The sequence below is a fragment of the Canis aureus genome, chromosome 26, assembly GCF_053574225.1.
Source record: "Canis aureus isolate CA01 chromosome 26, VMU_Caureus_v.1.0, whole genome shotgun sequence".
NCBI classification, from domain to species: domain Eukaryota; kingdom Metazoa; phylum Chordata; class Mammalia; order Carnivora; family Canidae; genus Canis; species Canis aureus.
Genome location: NC_135636.1, coordinates 43,218,183 through 43,237,388, shown reverse-complemented (window position 1 = coordinate 43,237,388; position 19,206 = coordinate 43,218,183). Strand labels below are relative to the sequence as shown.

Sequence of the window (19,206 nt, the reverse complement as noted above, 5' to 3'; positions counted from 1 at the left end):
ATTAGAGAGAGAGAGATAGAGACAGAGAGGAGGGGCAGGGGGAGAGAATCTCTTCAAGCAGACTCCCTGCTGAGCATGGAGCCCCATGCTGGGCTCCATCCCATGACCCATGAGGTCATGACCTGAGCCGAAACCAAGAGTCCCATGCTCCACCAGGTGAACCACCCAGGCATCCCGAGATCTGTTTTGATTGATGGGAGGAGAGTAGACTAGGGCTCTGTACCCCAGGCCTTGCTTATCCTGCACCAGACTGAACTGGACCACAGGGAGCTTCCAGTCTGGCGCCTCCTCCAGAACAGTTCTGAGAACACCAGTGCCATCATAGGTTGATTGTTGTTCCTTAAAAAAGGAGTTTCTGAGTTTAACAGAGTTAAACAGATATCATTATGCAGGGGCCATTCCCAGCTGTGGACAGAATAGGAATAGGCAGTGATTTCAAAGGCCACTTGGCCATGGAGTTACGAGTTCTGTGATGAAAGTTGTATGGAGCCACCTTAGGAAATGCTGATTAAAGCCAATGCTGGTACAGGTTGAGAAACCTAGACTTGGGGAGGTGAGGCCTCATGCCTGTGATCACCCAGCTCATTAATGAGTGAGTAGGAAACTTAGAACCAAACTTGAGTTCTTGAAAAATTAGAGAGGGAGAAAAAACCATGAGAGTCTCCTAACTCTGGGAAACAAACAAAGGGTTGCAGAAGGAGAGTTGGGTGGAGGGATGGTGTAGCTGGGTGATGGGCACTGAGGAGGGCACTTGATGGGATGAGCACTGGGTATTATACTAAATGTCGGCAAAGTGAATTTATATTAAAAAAAAAAAAAAAAGAATCTCGAGTTCTTGACTCCTTGCTCTCTCTGCTGCAGATCAATCCCAGAATGTGACTTATGTAATGATTGAGGGTAGGAAAGAACATTCACATAAAATATGATCATGCTGCATTTGCCTGAGACTTTACTGTTTATAAAGAATTTATCATTTATCCTTCCATCTCCATTCTGTGGCTTGATCCAAATAACTGTGGAGGCTGGTAGAGTTATTTTAATGCCTACAAGTGCCAGTTTTCTTTAAGATCGAGAGGATAGGGTATTCAAGGATGTCTCATGATAATATTTGTCTCAGGGTCTGTGTGGAGCAGAGGACTGGAATTCACATGCAGCATTTCACATTGGCTCTGATGGTCTAATTCTTAAGATTGTATTGTAGTCATCAAAGACTTATTCTAGAACCAAGGAAAATCTGAGGTCGATACTTAGAGATATCCCAGTGGATCTACTCCTTGGTTTTTGTTTTTGTTTTTGTTTTTTTATACTTCAAAAGATAATACAAGGGTGAAGTGATTTTTTTTTATAAGCCTTCTTTTTATTTTGAAAACTTTAAAAAAATTTAATTTGTGTACAGAATGAGAGTATGGGTAACACATGTGACACCTTGGCTGCAGGCATATTGGCACTGAAACCAAGGTGGACATTGTAAGACTTCAGAGTAAGAGAGGCTTCAGGAGCCAACTAGTTACAAAGAAGAGATTGAGATTTGCTTGCATAGTGAGGTTATAATTTTAAATTTGGATTGTATGTTCAAGTTGGACTCCATTGCTGATGGAGTTTAGGGGGTGCCACTCCCCTGCATCTCCCCTTGGTACTGTTATGATGGAGAAGGGATGGAATTGGTTTCATTGCAAATGCTTAACTAAGTCCAGTTGATAATCTCAGCTTTTGGCAGCTCTGGGTTTAGTGGAAAAGAATATCCTGATTGGATTAATGATTGGTGCCATATGTGCAAAATCAGGACACAGTGACACAAATCCATGCATTTGCAACTCTGAAACTACTTTGAATATACAGGGCTCCTTTGCAGTAAAACTGCTCATTCATTCATTCATTCATTCATGTATCCATCCAGCCATCAACCCACCCACTCACTGAATATTCACTGAGATATATGCTGCCAAAGCGAGCACATGAATATTCACTGAGGATCTTGCAAATGTCAGGTATTATTGTAGAGTCATTCCATAAAGGAGGGATTATTTTGGCCCTATTTTAAATGAATTAATAAGATAAGAGGTAGTATAGAGATGTGCATGGAGCACTGGACCCAGAATCAAGACACATAAGTTGCAGCCTTGGTGTGTCTTGCTCTGTAATCTTGGGAAAATGTCTGTGTTCTCTGAGGCTCTGAAGGAATACTCTAGTTAGATCATTAAGATTTCAGTCAACTCTTAAATGACATAATTTTAACCATATATTAAGTACCCAATGGGTACTTGTGCTGGGTAGGTTTAAGATTCTATATGAAAATAAAACTTAATACATGCCATTACAACTTCAGATATAAAGGCATATATATCTAATTATCATAACCACAAGTAAATTAGATTGTCTAGAGGACATAACCATTTATTTGAAATATGCGATATATATGTATAGGAAACATAATGATAGCCTAATATTTATTGGGGAGTTATTGTGCTAAGCTGTTTATATGATCTCAGTATCCTCATTTCCCAGTTGAGGAAACTAAGGCCTAGGGAGATAGAGGCATCTGCTCAAAGTAGTTAGAGGTGGAGTTTGGACTTGAACTCCGGTGAGTAACTCCAGTTATGTTCTTGACCTTTACTCTTCCTTTAAATTTAGGGGTCTCTAAGTTTAGCTACCTTTCCATGATTAGATGTTTTATATTTGCCCTGATAAGCAATGCCTATGACGAGAAATGGGCTCTCCCTAGAATTATCTTTTTTTTTTTTTAATTTTTTTTAAAGTTTTTTTTTTTTTAATTTTTATTTATTTATGATAGTCACACAGAGAGAGAGAGAGAGAGGCAGAGACATAGGCAGAGGGAGAAGCAGGCTCCATGCACCAGGAGCCCGATATGGGATTCGATCCCGGATCTCCAGGATCGCACCCTGGGCCAAAGGCAGGCGCTAAACCGCTGCGCCACCCAGGGATCCCAGAATTATCTTTTATTTATTTTTATTTTTATTTTTATTTTTATTTTTATTTATTTATTTATTTTTTATGATAGTCACAGAGAGAGAGAGAGAGGCAGAGACACAGGCAGAGGGAGAAGCAGGCTCCATGCACCGGGAGCCCGATGTGGGATTCGATCCCGGGTCTCCAGGATCGCGCCCTGGGCCAAAGGCAGGCGCCAAACCGCTGCGCCACCCAGGGATCCCTATTTTTATTTTTTTTTTTAGAATTATCTTTTAATTGAAAGCATCAGATTTGGAAATAAGAGCTGAAATAACCCTCAGGTGCCATCTGGTCCATATGTTATGTTATTATAAGACCCCGAAGATAGAAGAGGTGAGGTTACTTGCCTAACGTAACATGGCACATTAGTGACAACACATAGCCCCCTGATTTCCACTTCAGTGTACCTTCTCTCACACTCAGTCATTTAGAAAGGGAGAACATTCTGAGAAACAGGTGATTTGTAGAGGTAGGAGGTGGTACTCTTCAAGATTCCCAGAGGAAAATAAGCTATAGCAGTTAGAAATGTGCTAGAACTCACATATGATGAATTTAGCTTCATAAATTGAGATGTTAAAAAAATAGAGATGTTAGTCCCATAATTTTCATCAAAGATGGAAGAGAAAACAAAAGGATCTCTACCTTGTGAAGAGTCCCACCCATCCTGTCTGAGAAATAAGTACTTCCTAATGATAGGATCATATACCTTTTGGACATGATTTTTCAGAAAAGGGACCATTTACATTTAGTGTACAGGTTGACTGGTTCTGATCTCTCATACACATGACTGATTCTTTTTCCTCCTTCAGCATCCCAGTGACCGCATCCCTCCCTCCGCTTGAGTGGCCGCTCTCCCACCAGTCAGGCTCCTATGAGCTGCGGATTGAGGTGCAGCCCAAGCCACATCACCGGGCCCACTATGAGACAGAAGGCAGCCGAGGAGCTGTCAAAGCTCCAACTGGTGGCCATCCTGTCGTTCAGGTATGGACTTGAATCTTTGTCCTATTTGTGTCCTTCATCTGCCACTAGGTGATCTACTTCTCAGCCACTGTCTGTTGCTTATTGGGTTGTCATTTGTGTCTAAGCCTCCTACCTGTCTGATGGATGGAAAATTTGAGATGGAATGAGTATCAGAAACTAGTTCAGAGGCCAAATGAGAAAGTCTTCCTGAGCTGGATAAGGATAGAAATGATATTCTTGCTCAAGCTGCTTTTTCCCTTCTCTTCCTGATGGAAAAATTGCTAGATTTTGCAGAGGTTTGTGCATTGGCAGAAGGTTTCTGAAGGCATTATTTTGTGTTTAAATTTCAGATGTGAGTCCACTGAGGAAAATTCATACATTCTTGTAAAATATAGAAAGCTAGGAGAAAATGGAAATTACATATAAAATAACCATTCTTTGCACTGTATTGTAGTTCTTGTTGCCTTTTTTTCTATTCACAAACTTGGCAATGTCTATTAATGTACATTTATATGCTGTTACAGTAATTGGTACTCTGATTTTTTTTTATATTATACCATGAACATTTCCTCCTGTTTTTTTTTTCTTAATCATTATCTTTTATGTCTGAGGCTTTTGATTTAACCTCAGACTTTTTTTTCAAAATAAGTAGTGTGCATTTTTCTGCAAAATAATTAGAGTTGAAATTATCTTTCTTAATTGTGTAATCTGTTCAGCCTGAGACTGCTAATTGGTGCTCACCAACCAACTCAATTAAGCAGAACCTTCAATATATATAAATTTACCTCTTATTTGTATGGATGTATTCTATGATAAGAATTCTGTGATGCGTTAGAACCCTGTAGAGATTCCTAAGCATCCCCTGAAACTACTTAATGAGAAACTACATGAGTAGGGCTCAGGCAAGTGAAAAACCCAAACCCCAAAACCCTGAAATCTCCACAGGTGCTTTGGGTGTACACATCCAGTTAAGGACTTTTATGATGGTATTAGGAACTTACAAATCCTGGCGTTGCTTTTTCTAGAGCGGATATCACAGCTATTTTGGGATCTGTGTGTATTCATCACTTCTCCTTGATCATGAGCCACATTCTTCTCTTTGTTTGCATGTCTAGTAACTGTTGGCTCTCTTCTGATATTGTGATGATTACACACACACACACACATATACATATACACACTGGACATTATAGAGACTCTGGATTTTGTTATCTTCCTCCAAAGGCAGTTCAGTAACTGGCTGATCACTGAACTTGTGTAGATTTGATTTTACATTTTGTGAGGGTCACCTGTGGAACGCCTGAAAAGTTTACAATGGTCCCTCCTGTGTTAAGCTAGTTGAGACTTGATTTTAGGGTCTGCCAGGGGCAGTTCTAGGGTAGCCTCTACTCTAAGGCATACCCTTATTTCTAAGAATAACCTTTATAGATGCTTGGTGAGGGAGGTGACTCCATGCGGGAGTGAACATGGGCTCACCTCCTGTATGTTCTTTTCCTCAGTGACCCCAGTCTTATGCTGCCTGCTATATCTAAAGCCTGAAAACAGTTGACTTATCTGTGTTTGTCTGGACTTAACGGTTGTTTATTTGCGGGCCGAGGGGCGAGGCTGGCCTGGTACCATTTTCTCTGTCATGCATGAAAATTGCTTTTTGGGAAAGGAAGTCTTTATGTCATTATTGATCTAGGCTTATCGATTCTATGATGGGGACTCTGGCTCGGAGTGTGGCATTCATCTGTGGGTCAGAATCAAAACTTTTAGTATCATGGGAAGAGAAACTCACTGAAGGCAGATTAGAAGGGGAATTAGGGGCTTGTCTGAGAAGGCTACCTTTGCAGAACCAGGCCAGGAGACTTGGGAAGAAGCTGGACTTGAGAATAGTCCAAAAATGTACTTTTTTGTTCAGTCAACCCAGTCAACAAGGGGGTTCATTCTGGAAGTAGTTGTCGAGCACCTACTTCTTTGCCATATACTGTGCTTGACACTAAAATACAATGAAGAATAAAAAAGAGGTTAATGATACAAACGATAAAGGTACAAAGTGTGGCAAGTAGCATGAAGGAAAAGAAACCGAGGCTCTAGGCATGTAAAATGGAGGAGCCAAGGAAAATGAGGGAAGAACATCTGCTAGGATTTCCTTGAGAAGGTGACTGTGGTTGAAGATGCATTGGGGGAGTGGCATGTGCAAAGGTCTGGAACTGTGCCAGAGGAATGAAGGAGGCCAGTATAAGTGGAGCTGGGAAGGCCAGAGGGAGGGGGGTGGAGGTGGGCAGGAGGCAGTTAGCAGGCTCCGTCCTCTCAGGGCTGTGCGCTCTGATCACTCATCAGACACCGGTTGAGTGCTACTGTGTACCAGGCACGGTTCTAGATGCTGTGATATGATATGAACCAGGGATCCCTGGGTGGCGCAGCGGTTTAGCGCCTGCCTTTGGCCCGGGGCACGATCCTGGAGACCCGGGATCGAATCCCACATCGGGCTCCCGGTGCATGGAGCCTGCTTCTCCCTCTGCCTGTGTCTCTGCCTCTCTCTCTCTCTCTCTCTCTGTGTGTGACTATCATAAATAAATAAAAATTAAAAAAAAAAATGATATGAACCAAACTGTGAGAAATCCTTGGCCTCAGGAGGTTACAGTTGAGCAAAATGATAATAATAGTAGTTAAGATTCAGCTGTTCCCCATACTGTATGTATTGACTTATCTAATCCTCAAAGGGGCCCTAGGAAGCAAGTCACAGTGAGGTCAAGGAGATGCCGAGGGACTCTCATAGCTGTTAAGTGGGCCTGGGATTTGGACCCCGTGGGTCTGGCTCTTCTTGCTACACAACGTTGCTGATTTTTCACGTCTCTCTGCAGACCACCTTTCCCTGCTTCCACACCCTTACCAGGCTTCCAAAGCCTGTTGGAAAGATGCTCACACCTCCTGCCTATCAATTTTATGTGTGGTCCTCACACGAGGTCACTGGGGGCCCAAATTGTGATGTCTCGTGGAGATTTTTTTTTTTTCTCATGGATTGGCCTTGGTCCAGTTGGCTTGGCCAGAGAGGTCAGACCGTGTGCAGTGCTGGGCTCTGCTCACCCATTCACCTAGGGCCAGGGCCATAGCAAGTTCCAGAGAAGTGAATGAGCTGGATGGGCGATTCAAAAGACCCTGCTGAACTGTGCTTGAAGTTCGTGTACCTCTCCTTCTGACAGGCCTCTAAGGATCCATCCTTCTTCCTGTTCCTAACTTTGAAAACCCAGCACATGACTTAAAAGTTTGTAGCCACAGTTTTGAAAGATACAAAGTGAAGTATTTTTTAAAAAATCATTTCAATAGATTGTTTTCTTCAAAATGTGCTAACCCCTGATTTCGAGCATAGTAAGTCAGTTTTTTTAGAAAACTTCTTTGAAAGTTGAAGTGAGAAGGGGACTTAAGGCAAGTGCTCTTACCCCTGGAGTAGGAGTGAAAACCCCTTTCGAAATCGGGAGGGTTGCCCTTTTGTTCCCAAAAGTACAGCGAAGCCCTGTTTTGTACCTTGCCTAGATGCTTCTGCTGGTTTCTCTCTTGATCTGTCTCTCTTCTCTTTATCTCTACATCTGTTTCTATTTCTGTACAGTACCACGGCTCCTTCCCCCCTCAATGACTGGTCCCCACCCTTCTCTTTTTTATTTACCACACTATAAAACTTCATTCTTTTTGCATGCCTCGTGGTTTTATGCTCCTCTTTATGTGAAAATAAAATGAGTACAAGATCATTTCGTTCGTTCTTTACATATAAAATTAAAAACCAAAAAAAAAAAAAATTAAAAACCTTAAGTGTGTGCATATTTAGCTGTTCATTTTTTTTTTTTTAATATCCCTTGGCCTTGGAAGAAAGTTTGTTCCAAACCTTAAATGCTTTTGGATCTCATGATTCATTCAACTGGCATATATTTTGTTGAGGACCTGCTGTGTGCCAGGCAGTGTGCTACGTGCTGATAATGCAATGATGGGGGAGATGAATACAGTTTCTGTCCTGCTGGAACTCAGGGGGTCCTGGGGGTGCAAAGTAGACCAGAATAGCTTGGTGTGACCATTGTTGAGATGTGGGTGAGTCAGGGAGGCAGATGAGGGCAATCTGGAATGACATCTGGACCCTAGGGCAAGACATGATGACTGATTAGGATTTACCATATGGGGGTAACTACTTCAACAAAACCCACCATGCCAAGAGAGTACTTGGAAGACCTGCCGTAGAAGGGAGTCTTGCTAAGGATATGACTTATCAGCTGGGTCCCTGAGCAGATGACAGAGCCAGCAAAGAGAGGAATGATGCTCTTCCTTTCTCAGTTTCTCTCTCTCTCTCTGGGTAGTGGTGAGAGAGTGTTCCTTCCATAAGGTATAGCATGTGCAAAGGTCCTGAGGCAAGGGGGAACTTGGTGTGTGTCTGAGGAGCTGAAGGAAGACCAGTGTCACTTGAGTTTATCTTGGGGGGGTGATGGGTTGGCAGGACCATGCTGTGCAGGACTCATAAGCCAAGGGGAGGAGCTCAAGTTTTATTCCAAGGTAAGGGGAAGGAGTGACAAGTTTTGAGTAGAGGAGGAAGGTGATTCTGATTTACTATTTCTTTTTTTTAAAGTTCCTTTCTTTCATTAAAAAAATACTTTATTTATTTATTCCTGGAGACACACAGAGAGAGGCAGAGATACAGGCAGAGGGAGAAGCAGGCGCCTTGCGGGGAGCCCGATGTGGGACTCGATCCCAGGACCCTGGGATCATGCCCTGAGCTGAAAGCGGATGCTCAACCACTGAGCCACCCAGGTGCCCCTGGTTTACTATTTCTAGGATCATTTGGGCTTCTATCTAGAGAGTGGGTTAGAAGGCATAAGGGAGGAAGCAGGGAAATGAATGTGAGGGGCTGTGGCAGTGCCAGGTGAAGATCAAGCTGCTGAGGACAAGATGTCAGTGAGAGGGAAGGTGGGGGTGGGGGGGAGGGATTTTATGGTGTGATCGATCTTCAGGACTCGGAGCTGGCTTCGATGCAGGAGGTGAAGGGCCTATGGGTCCAGGATCATGTCGTGTGCCCTGTGGGGAGACAGGAAGGAATTGTTTTATTAAGGGAAGATGATGAATTCAGTTTGGGGTGTAGAAAGTTGGAAGGGCTTGTGAAGTATCCAAGTAAAGATGTCAACAGACAGCTGGACTTAAGAGCCCAGAGCTTGGAAGCAAAGCACTGAACTTTCTACCTCTCAGGCCTCTGGAATGCCACAGGATCGCATGTGCCATCACTGGAGGGCTGAGCACAGATCCACTTTGAAGGGTTTATTTCCCACACCCTAGTAGGAACCTACATCTCTCCAGAAGCAGTGGACTAAGGAGAGGACCCAAGAAGAGATTGGAAAAACAGGATCACAAGCTGACAAGCTGGAGGGGGCCAGGCAATGAAAAAAAAATGGCTGAGTTGTCCAAATGTCAGGGACCAATAGGGAGTGGCGGGGAGTAGGGCATAGCAGCGTGTGTGCCTCATCTCTAGGAGCCACTATTCAGCCCCCATTGGTTGTGCCACGTGGGAAAGTGGGCCCAGCACTACCAGGTTTTACAGGTTTTCTTCGTGAGAAGCTAGGAAGTCTGAATTTTCACGTGAAATTTCTGGTTATTAAGTTTGGCGACTAAATCAAACTTTGGGTTAGATTTGGCTCAAGGCAAATATCCTTAAGTTCATAACCTCTGGGGTAAATAAGGTCTGCGCTACTTCAAGGTTTATCAAATAGAGAAGGCGATAAGAGAGAGGCTATATTTATACGATTTCTAAGAATTGTCTGGTTAGGGAAGGAGCACTCTTAGCAGTCAGGCCCACGTTGTTTCTTTTATAAAGCTTTAAATCCTGTGGAAATAGAACAAGCTTATGGTTCTTTCCCAGGAGCCAGGGCATCTTAATTCTACCACCTCACTTTGACCCGCAAGGACCAGACGAGAAAGGGACCTGCTTGACTCACCTTGAAAGAGCCACGTGCCCTTTGGCAGAACCCAGCCATCATTTCCTCGTTCTGTTTCGGGGCAGGATGCAGGGGTCCTTGGTGGACAAAACTTCCATTCAGAGGCTGCTTTGCAAAATTAGGCTTTAAGCATTTCCCCAGCTCTTCAGCTTCTGGGATTGGATAATAATACCCCAGTTGACCTTGGCCTGTATAATGCCATTGTCCTGGAACCCTTTCCCTGCCTGCTTCCAGATTCCCTTAACCATATTCCTGCACAGAAATTCCTGGTGGAAGATGCTTTGTCATTTTCCTTAGGCATCCTTGTCCTAGGGGCTTTCAAAACACACTATTCTTACCACGCTCTGGGACTTGTTTTCAGCTGAATGAATGATCGGAAAGGCATCCTTTCAGTTAGAAAGTAATCAAAATGAGAATGTCTAACCAGAGTACACACCTCCAAAGACAATTCTTTCAAACAGATGTTCAGACATATGGAAAAAACATGGGTAGTTCCTTTAGGAGAAATTCCTTACAGATGCAGAAACTTGATCTGTGTTTCATGCCGGGCAACAGTGACGAGCTTTGCAGGGCGGGGAGCGGAGGCCAGGGCCGCACCTGTCCACCTTACACCTCTACCCGCAACCCCCTCCCCCCCACCCGCCCAGCCCTTGAGGAGGCCAGTCAAGTCTCCAGGCTTTCATCTCATAAAATGGATTGTGAGGCTGTGATTTTCATCCTGCTGGATTTTAGCCTTTATCCCCTCTGCGACTCACTTTAAATTATATCTCAGAAAGGGCAGAGAGAAGCCAGGTGGCCTTTTTTCCTTACCAGGCAAAGCTACAGTCATGACAGTGAGCAGCGCTCCTTTGGCACTCGGCTGCACACGTGGGCTTCTATTTGACTAACCAAATTTTGTGCTCAGTGAGGCTTCCCCAACCCCCCACTTTTTAGACATGAAACAGGAAGCAGGTCTTGCCGATGCTGATTTGTCCAGAAGCTGCCGAATTTGCTTCTCCAGAGGGTTCCGTCCAACCCTCTGGAGAGAGAAAGGAAACGGAGGTGGCTCAGGCTTGTGTCCTGAGATCACCAGAAGTTCCTTTGCTCATTCATCCGTTTGTCTGAAAGATTTACCAAGCACCTTCTATGTGCCAGGCACGCTTCCAGGCGCTGGGCATGCGGCTGTGAACAAAACAGAGATCCCTGCCCCCGTGGAGCTGACGTTCTGGCTGCTGGGAGATAAACAATAAATCTAATAAGTAGGAAAGTTAAATAGTGTGCTGGAAGGTGATAAGTACAATGGGAAAGACTGCCAGGCCAAGGGAAATTGGGAGGGGTCAGAGAGGCCTCACTGCACAGGTGGCTTTGGAGCAAAGGAGGAAAATGTGCAGGGATCTGGGGATGAATGCTCCTGACTGAGAGGCTCTCTGGGCCAAGCTGGCATGGGCTGGGAGCAGAGAGGTGGCCAGAGGGGCAGGGTGAGCCAGGAGGGGTGTGCAGGAGATGGAGGCCCAGAGGAAAGAGGATGGGCAGATTTGGGGTTTGGGCACCGAGGATTTTTATTCTCAGTGAGTTGGGAGCTGGGAGGGATGGGAGCATCCCTCTGGCTGTTGTGCAGGTGAGAACAGACTTCAGGGGGGCCGGGGAAGAGAAACAGGGAGGGGGGTGAAGAGGGGCTGCTGTGGTCCAGGTGAGAGGGGAGCGTGGCTGGACTGGAGCTGGGGGCGGAGGGCATAAGTGGTTGGATTCTGGGTATATTTTGAAAGCCAGGTTAACTAGTCTAGTTGAGAGATTGGCTATGGTCGAGAAGCATGGGTGTGGCTGTAGTCTTGGGAAAGGCCCGAGTCCCCAGGGCTGAGCAGCCCTGCCTGTCCCCCACTGAGGCTTCATCTACTTTCAGAGGGAGGACCTCTTCTAGGGGTGACCTGACCCAGCCTTCTCGTGTAAAGATGGGGACGGGGCAGGGTGGGGATGCTGATGCCAGCTTTTGGAGGAGCCATCCTCACCAGCCGCTTCTTGGTTATACCGATCTCTTGATTATAAGGCTGGCTGTTCATTTAAAAATCCGTAAGAGTGCAGTCCAAACCCAGTGCATCTGTGGGCCAGATGTGGCCTCCTGTGTGTGACCTCGAGTGGTCAAGCAGGCTTTGTGAAAGAACAGAGGCTGGTGCTGGCTTCCAGGGTGAGCCGGGTGGAGGAGACAGGGTGTCCAGGGCGGGGCCGGCAAAGGTGTGGGTGATGAGCAGGTGCAGGGTTGGATGATCCCGTGTGCGCACACATTCTGTGTCAAATGCACACCGATGGGAAGCAGGGTGCGCTTTCAGTTCACATTAGAAGATAAATGGTCATGAATCAGTGAAACATTGCCCCCAGATGTAGGGAGAAAACAGAAAGCTTCCAGAATCTTGGAGAAAGAGTTGTTCCAAAAAGAGTATTAAGTCTGAGGCTTGCAATATGTCTGGCAACCAGTGGGAACATATAGATGAAACCTGATTTGTTTCCCAAACAACTTTTTGGGTCCCTCCTACGGGCCGGGCACTATGTTGTAACAACGAGAGCTGCACTTATGGAGCGCTTACTGTGTACTTTCCTTAGGGTGACCTACTTAATCTTTGCAGTGATGCCATGGAGTGTAGGTGGTGGAATTACTACTCTCCTTTTACAGGCAAGGAAACTGGGACACAGAGAGGTTAAGCAACTTGCCCAGTGTCACTCAGCTGGTGAGCGATGGCATTGATTTGGACACAGGCCTGAAGCCAGAGCCTACATTTAACCATGCGTCTGCATGGCCTCTTGGAAGTAGGGAAAAGCAGGTGGTTTGGAGCAAGGCAGTCCTGGGGTTCACTGGCTGGGCTGTAGTTTCTTCCCCTTTTCTTCCCTTCATTCCCTTCCAGTAATGAAGACCTGCATCTTTCAGATGATTTGTTTTGTTGTGTCTAGAGTCATTCAGATGCTACACAAAAGTGTCCGGTGTGATGTTTGGCACAAAGCAGGCATCTAATCTGCTGTTCTTATTGTTGAGAACTATAGCGATTGACTTGGATCCGGGGTTTTTGAGCTGTGCTAGCCTAAGACTGGATACTGGTGCCCATTCAGGCCTTTTCCGGTTGAGTGACCCAAATCTGAGACTAATCTAGGGTATTGGGAGCGCTCTGAGGGTTGTTTATTTATACATTGTTATGTATACGATCTTAACTTCACTCTTGCAACCACATAGTGAGGTGGGGCTATTATTCACGTTGTACAGGTGAGGAGAGACTCTAACTAACATCATTTGCCTGAAGGCAACTAGCGTATTGCCCTGATCTGGGCTTTTAGCTTCTGCCCACTTACCTCTCCATTCATCCATCACTGGCTCGCAGACAGCCCTGCATGAAGCGCCAGCCCCGCACACAGCGCAAGACCAGAGCCCTGCAGCTGGGTTAATGCGGGGGTGAGTTGGGATGGGGCTGAGCTTTGGGCGGTGCCAGGCTGGCTGTGATTTGAGCCCCGGGCCAGTGTTGGGCATCTGGGTCCTACCCTTGTCTCCACTTTCTCCACCGAGGAACCCTGAGTGAAGCAAAGATTTTCTCGGGTCCTGCGAGAAAGGAAGCATCTGCCGGAGGTGGATTTTCAAGCACCTGTTGGCTCTAACATGCCACAAGAGTTGGGGTGGTGATGGCTTCTCGAAGGGGCCCCCTTCCCTCTCCATCAGCAGCAAAGCCATACTCCAGACCCTGGGAGACAGTGGGGAGGTTCGAGCCACTGATTCTGAGCCTCCTGGAAGACTGTGGACCAATCTTGCCCATACTTGTGTCTATTTATTGAGCCCTTTCCATGTGACAGGCATGTCTCAGGGACTGGCTGAGCAAGGCATGCTGTGCCTTGCTCTCTGGGTGGGGAAACAGGCTCAGAGGCCTGCGTGCCTTTTCCAAGGAGCACTTTCCAAGTGACACTTGACTGAGCCGCGGGAGGTCATGGTGCTATTATTAACTTCAGTTACAGAAGAGGAAACTGAGGCTCAGAATCACAGGGCTCATCAGAAGGGATGGTACCCATGCCAACCTCCTCGGGTCTTTGCCAAGAGTGAATGACCTAACGTGGTGGAGTGTGTGGAGTGGGGCCTGGCACCCCAGAAGCACTCAACATGGGTTCATCGTTACTGTTTCCTATTGTTCTTTCTTTTGCTCTGTCCCGTCCCATTAGGGTAAAAAAGGGAGCATTCGTTCTTACGTGGAAGTTTGGATCTTGTGCCGCAGTCCTGGGGCAGGCGGTAGTTCAATGCTGCGGGTATGGGTGACGCTGGTGGCCAACACATCCTGAGCATGGGCTCTGGGCAAGGTCAGAGGACTTGCTTAGGGTCCTGGGGTCTGGATGTAGCAGAGTGGAATTTAGGAGCACACCTGTTGAGCTGCTTGGCTGGACCATTGCCATGGGGCTGCGTCGTCCTCAGGCCCAGCGTGCAGGGTTAGCTCATTGTGAGTGTTCTGACGCAGGTTTGAAGAAGTTGGTGCCTGTGTGTGTGTGTAGATATCCACAGATGGCATATACAAATTAAATATATCTAAGTATTAAATATAGATATGTAAATACACATGTAAGTGTAGACATTATACATATGTGTGTATGTATATGTGCATCAGGCACACATACATATTTTTATTCAATTATTTTTTTCTTGTTTTTTTGTGGGGGGGAGCATGTTTAGAGAGAGTGTGAATGAGTGGGGAGGGAGGGATGAGAGAGAGAATCCCAGGCAGGCTCCACACCCAGCACAGAGCCTGACGTGGGGCTCAACCTCACAATCCTAAGATCACAACCTGAGCTGAAACCAAGAGTCGGACCCTTGACCAACTGAGCCACCCAGGTGCCCTTATTTTTTCTTGTTTTAATATGTATTTATTGTTTTGAAAATACAGGAAAATATAAAAAAGAAACCCACCCTTTGTCACCTGGAGAACTACTGGTTTTGCTTTGATAGATTTCCTTCCAGTCTTTTCCCGCTGAGCCTGCACACATATGCCCATCGCAGCCTGCTCCTCCTGCCCTCCTTACAATGGTCGGCAGTGTATCAGGTTATTGTGATAACCTCAGGGGCAAAATAGCCCCTACCAAGATCTGAGTTAGACTAGGAGTTACGTTCCGTCTCTAAATTATTTTCCATCTCTAAATGTGTATAATGCCACCATTATATCTAGGCTGTACTTGGAGACACAATGGGGTTAAGTCACTTGCCCGAGGTCACACAGGAAGTGGATGAGGCCTGAACCGAACCTAGGTGGTCTGGCCCTAAAGGAAAAATAGAGACCTTTAATGAGCTTTAATCTTCCAGGTCATTCCTAAGGGTTCTTATTGTTATTTAAGTATTTTGAAAAATTCAGGAAATAAGTCTAGTTTGGTTGAGCATCAAGTCTAATTTTTCCCTTGTCAGTTGGCTCAGGCTCCCACCTTCCAGTGTGTTTCGCCACCTGCCTGGCTTCTGCCCTCCCTGTGTTTGTGCCACAGCAGCCAGCAGGCCCCTCCCAGGTGCAGAACAACAGCCGGCTTGTGGGTGGTGCAGCCTCCTGGGGTGTGGACTTCAGCTGATGCTCCCACATGTCCTGGTGTGAGGGCCCAGAGCCCCCAAAAACCCCCAGAGGCCTGCAGGTTGCATTCCCTGCATGGCCCCTGAAGGCACTTGAATTTAACTCTTGACAGCAAGAGAGGCATTTCTGCTCGTTGAAAAGACATCCCTACACTCCAGGACTTTCTTTTTCCAGATGGGATAGCCTGCCCTTGGGATTCGAGACTTAGCCCTTGGGAAAACAGACTTAGGTTTCTGTTCTGGCAGTGGGATCGGGGCCAGGTCTAGCTCCCGAGTGCAAACCTTGATGATCAGACCTGTGTCAGCTGGTCATGGGACCTCCCTGTCCACTCTTGCTCTTCAGCTTGAGTTGTTCCCACTGTACCAATGGTGTGATTGGGAAGAAGGATAACCTGACCTCCTGAGACCTCAGTTTCCCTGATGGCAAATTGGACAAAATGCTACTTGGAGGATTTCTGTAAGACAGTTAGCAAAGTACTAAGCATAGACTTACCTGATTTCTTTTATAAATTAATTTTTGAGGAGGAGACGCATTCACATGGTGGTACAAGAGATGTGCAGGGCAAGGCCTTCCTCCCACCCTACACCTGAGTGGCCACTTCCACTTCCCGAGGCCCCAGTGTCACCTGTTTTGAATATTATCCTTCCAGAAGGGGTACGTGTCCTTGTGCTGATATCTCCTTTGTTGTCGCTGTCCTCCTCATCAGCATTATCATTTATAAAGGAATTTGCAGAATGTCCTGTGCATTTGAAAAACCCGATAAATGATCAAAGCAGTTATTACTGAGGAGCTTATAGAGGCTTCTAGGGGTGCCTGGGTGGCTCAGTGGTTGAGTGACTGCCTCTGGCTCAGGTTGTGATCCCAGGGTCCTGGGATCGAGTTCTGCATCGGGCTTCCTGCATGGAGCCTGCTTCTCCCTCTGCCTGTGTCTCTGCCTCTCTGTGTGTCTCTCATGAATAAATAAATAAATAAAATATATTTTTAAAGAGGCTTCTAATTTCAGTTTCCCAAATAGGAAGTGAAGCTGAGTTGATCTTTTTGGTGTCATATCTTTAACCAAATAGACCTTTCCCCACCAGACTTAGGTTTCTGTTAAGGAGCTCCCATCTTCCTAATTTGACATTCATTATAAAATTGTAAGTGCCGTTCTAATGAGTGTAATTCATGCAGCCTGTGTCGGGTGAATGTTAAGCGTTGGCTTCACCTGACGCCAGGCTTGTGTCGGCACACTGACTGCCTTAAACCTCTGTGTGCACATATCCTTTCTCCATCAGAAAATGATACATCAAAGAAAAAAAGATGGATATTATCAACAAGGGTGCAACCCATGGTTAAAAAGTAGCAAGAAAAGGGGCGCCTGGGTGGTGCGGTCAGTTAACTGGTTAAGTGTCAGACTCTTGGTTTTGGCTCAGGTCGTGATCTCAGGGTCTTGAGACTGAACCCTGCATCAGGCTCTGCGCTCAGTGAGGTGTCTCCTTGGGGCTCTCTCTCCCTCTGCCCCTCCCCCCTGTGCTCACGCTCTCTCTCAAATCTTAAAAAAATATAATAGCAAGAAAAGTGTTGAATAGGATTATGAGTGATTTTCTTATCTTTTATTTAGTCAACAAATAATGATTGGTCTCCCACCATGTGCCAGGCACTGTGCTGGGTGCTCCCCACTGTTTAGTCCATGGGCCAGCTGCACAGACATCCCCTGGGAGCCTGCTAACAATACAGAATTTAGGCTCCCTCACAGCTTGCTGAGTCAGTCTGCCTTTTTATAAGATCCTCAGGGGGATTTGTGTGTATATTAGAGTCTGAAGCATGTTATTCTAGGATAGGAGCCCTCAAACTATACCGTCAAATCCAGCCTGGCACCTCTTTTTTTTGTTATAAAGATTTTATTTATTTATTCATGAGAGACACAGAAAGAGAGGCAGAGACACAGGCAGAGGGAGAAACAGGCTCCATGCAAGGAGCCCGACGTGGGACTTGATCCCAGGAATCCTGAGCCAAAGGCAGAAGATGCCCAACCGCTGAGCCACCCAGGCATCCCTGGCACCTCTTTTTAAATAAAGTTTTTTTTTTTAAGATTTTATTTATTCATGAGAGACACACAGAGAGGCAGAGACATAGGCAGAGGGTGAAGCAGGTTCCCTGCGGGGAGCCTGATACGGAACTCGATCCCAGAACTCCAGGATCACATCCTGAGCCAAAGGCAGATGCTCAACCGCTGAGCCACCCAGGCATCCCTTAAATAAAGTTTTATTGGAACACAGTCATGCCCATTTATTTACATACATTTATTTACATTGCAAGGGCAGAGTGGAGTCCTGGCCACAGGACCGTGTGGCCTACGTAGCCTAACATGTTTACTGTCTCGTCCTTTACAGAAGATGTTTGCTGCTCGGAGTTGGAGATAGAGCAGTGAACAGAACAGAAAGAACTCCAGCTCTTATGGAGCTGACATTCTGCTGGAGGCAGATATACAGCAAACCGAAAGATCTACACTCTGTTGGGTAGTAAAAAAAAAAAAAAAAAAGCAAAAAGCAAAATAAGTCAAGAGAGGGGGTGGAAGATGATTGTGAGGTGGTGAGGATGCTGTTGAGAGAACTTTTGGAAGAGTTACGTTTTGAAACAGAGTAAGCTGCATGGCTATGTTGGGGGAAAGCATTGCAGGAGCGAGAACAGCCAGTGCAAGGGGCCTGAGGCAGGAGCTTTCTTGGTGTCCACTTTGTGCATCAGTACAGAGGTGGGAGCTAGCCGGGTCTGATTTAGAAGGTAAGTGTTGACCATGAATGTGGTTTTGGTTTTCAGTTTTCACACGACCTTTACTGTGGCATTTTAGTGTCTTTTATGAGACCATGGAATGTAGATAGAGGTCCCCATCTCATAGCACAGGGAAGCCTTCTGTGTGTCACTGGATACAGTTGCACATGCTGTGCACTGCAAAGGGTACTGCATCACATGAGGGCACCGTTCACGTTTGCATATTTATTAGGACAGTGTTCTGAAGGGTGCAGTAGAAGTGGTATCTTTTGCTGATCTGCCTGCATAAAAGCAGCAGGCCACTTAGCAGTGGCCCTGGTGGTATAAAAAGAGAAGAAAATCTGAGTGTCCACATCTTTAGGTTAGGGACAGTCGTCAGTCTCTATAGGGGGTTACGCAGCTCAGTTACCTTCTTTGCGTGGCCCCTGAAGGCATTTGAATTTAAGCCTTGACAGTGAGAGAGGCATTTCTGCTGGTTGAAAAGACATCCCTATACTCCAGGACTTTCTTTTACCAGATGGGGTTTCCGTGGCATTCTTTTTCCCCACCTGCTGTCAGACCAGACCACCCGGGGCAGCAGGCAGGGAGTCATGTCATCATCCACCTCTGCTTGTGTTTGCTGTGCAATCTCCGTTTACACACTTCTCCTCTCTGAGCTGTGGGAACCCTGGCTCTAAAAAAAAAGAAAAAGAAAAAAAAAGAGGGGGTGTGTGTGCTCTGTGAGCTTCCTCCCACCACTGAACTCTCAGGATTCTATGACTCACATTATATAGGTATCACCCGAGACGAAGTGCCTGCATTCAGGGTTATTTACTTAGAGATGGGAGTTCCAGCCTCTCTCCAACCAGGCCTGCCTTAACTTGCGTGCTTTCCTAGCTCCCAAGTTGACTCATTCAGGGACTTGAAGCTGGGGTGTCTGTCTGTTTGTTTAGAATTTGGGGATGCATGAGCTGGAAGGAGACTTGGAAATCATTTACCCAAGTGCCTGGTGTGTCCGATTCATGTGTCATTTTTGCCCAGGGCTTCAGCCACCATTT

At 46.0% G+C, this 19,206-nt stretch overlaps 1 protein-coding gene across 4 annotated transcripts in view; it reads left to right on the top strand.

Annotated features, from left to right (window-relative positions):
- The window catches only part of NFATC2 (nuclear factor of activated T cells 2), a 145,067-nt gene that overhangs the window by 20,652 nt on the left and 105,209 nt on the right, over positions 1 to 19,206 (top strand). For all 4 annotated transcript variants that reach the window (XM_077873592.1, XM_077873589.1, XM_077873591.1 and 1 more), the window contains exon 3: positions 3,777 to 3,948. In XM_077873592.1, the coding sequence (XP_077729718.1) occupies positions 3,777 to 3,948 (172 nt within the window). The remainder of the gene's footprint in view (positions 1 to 3,776; positions 3,949 to 19,206) is intronic.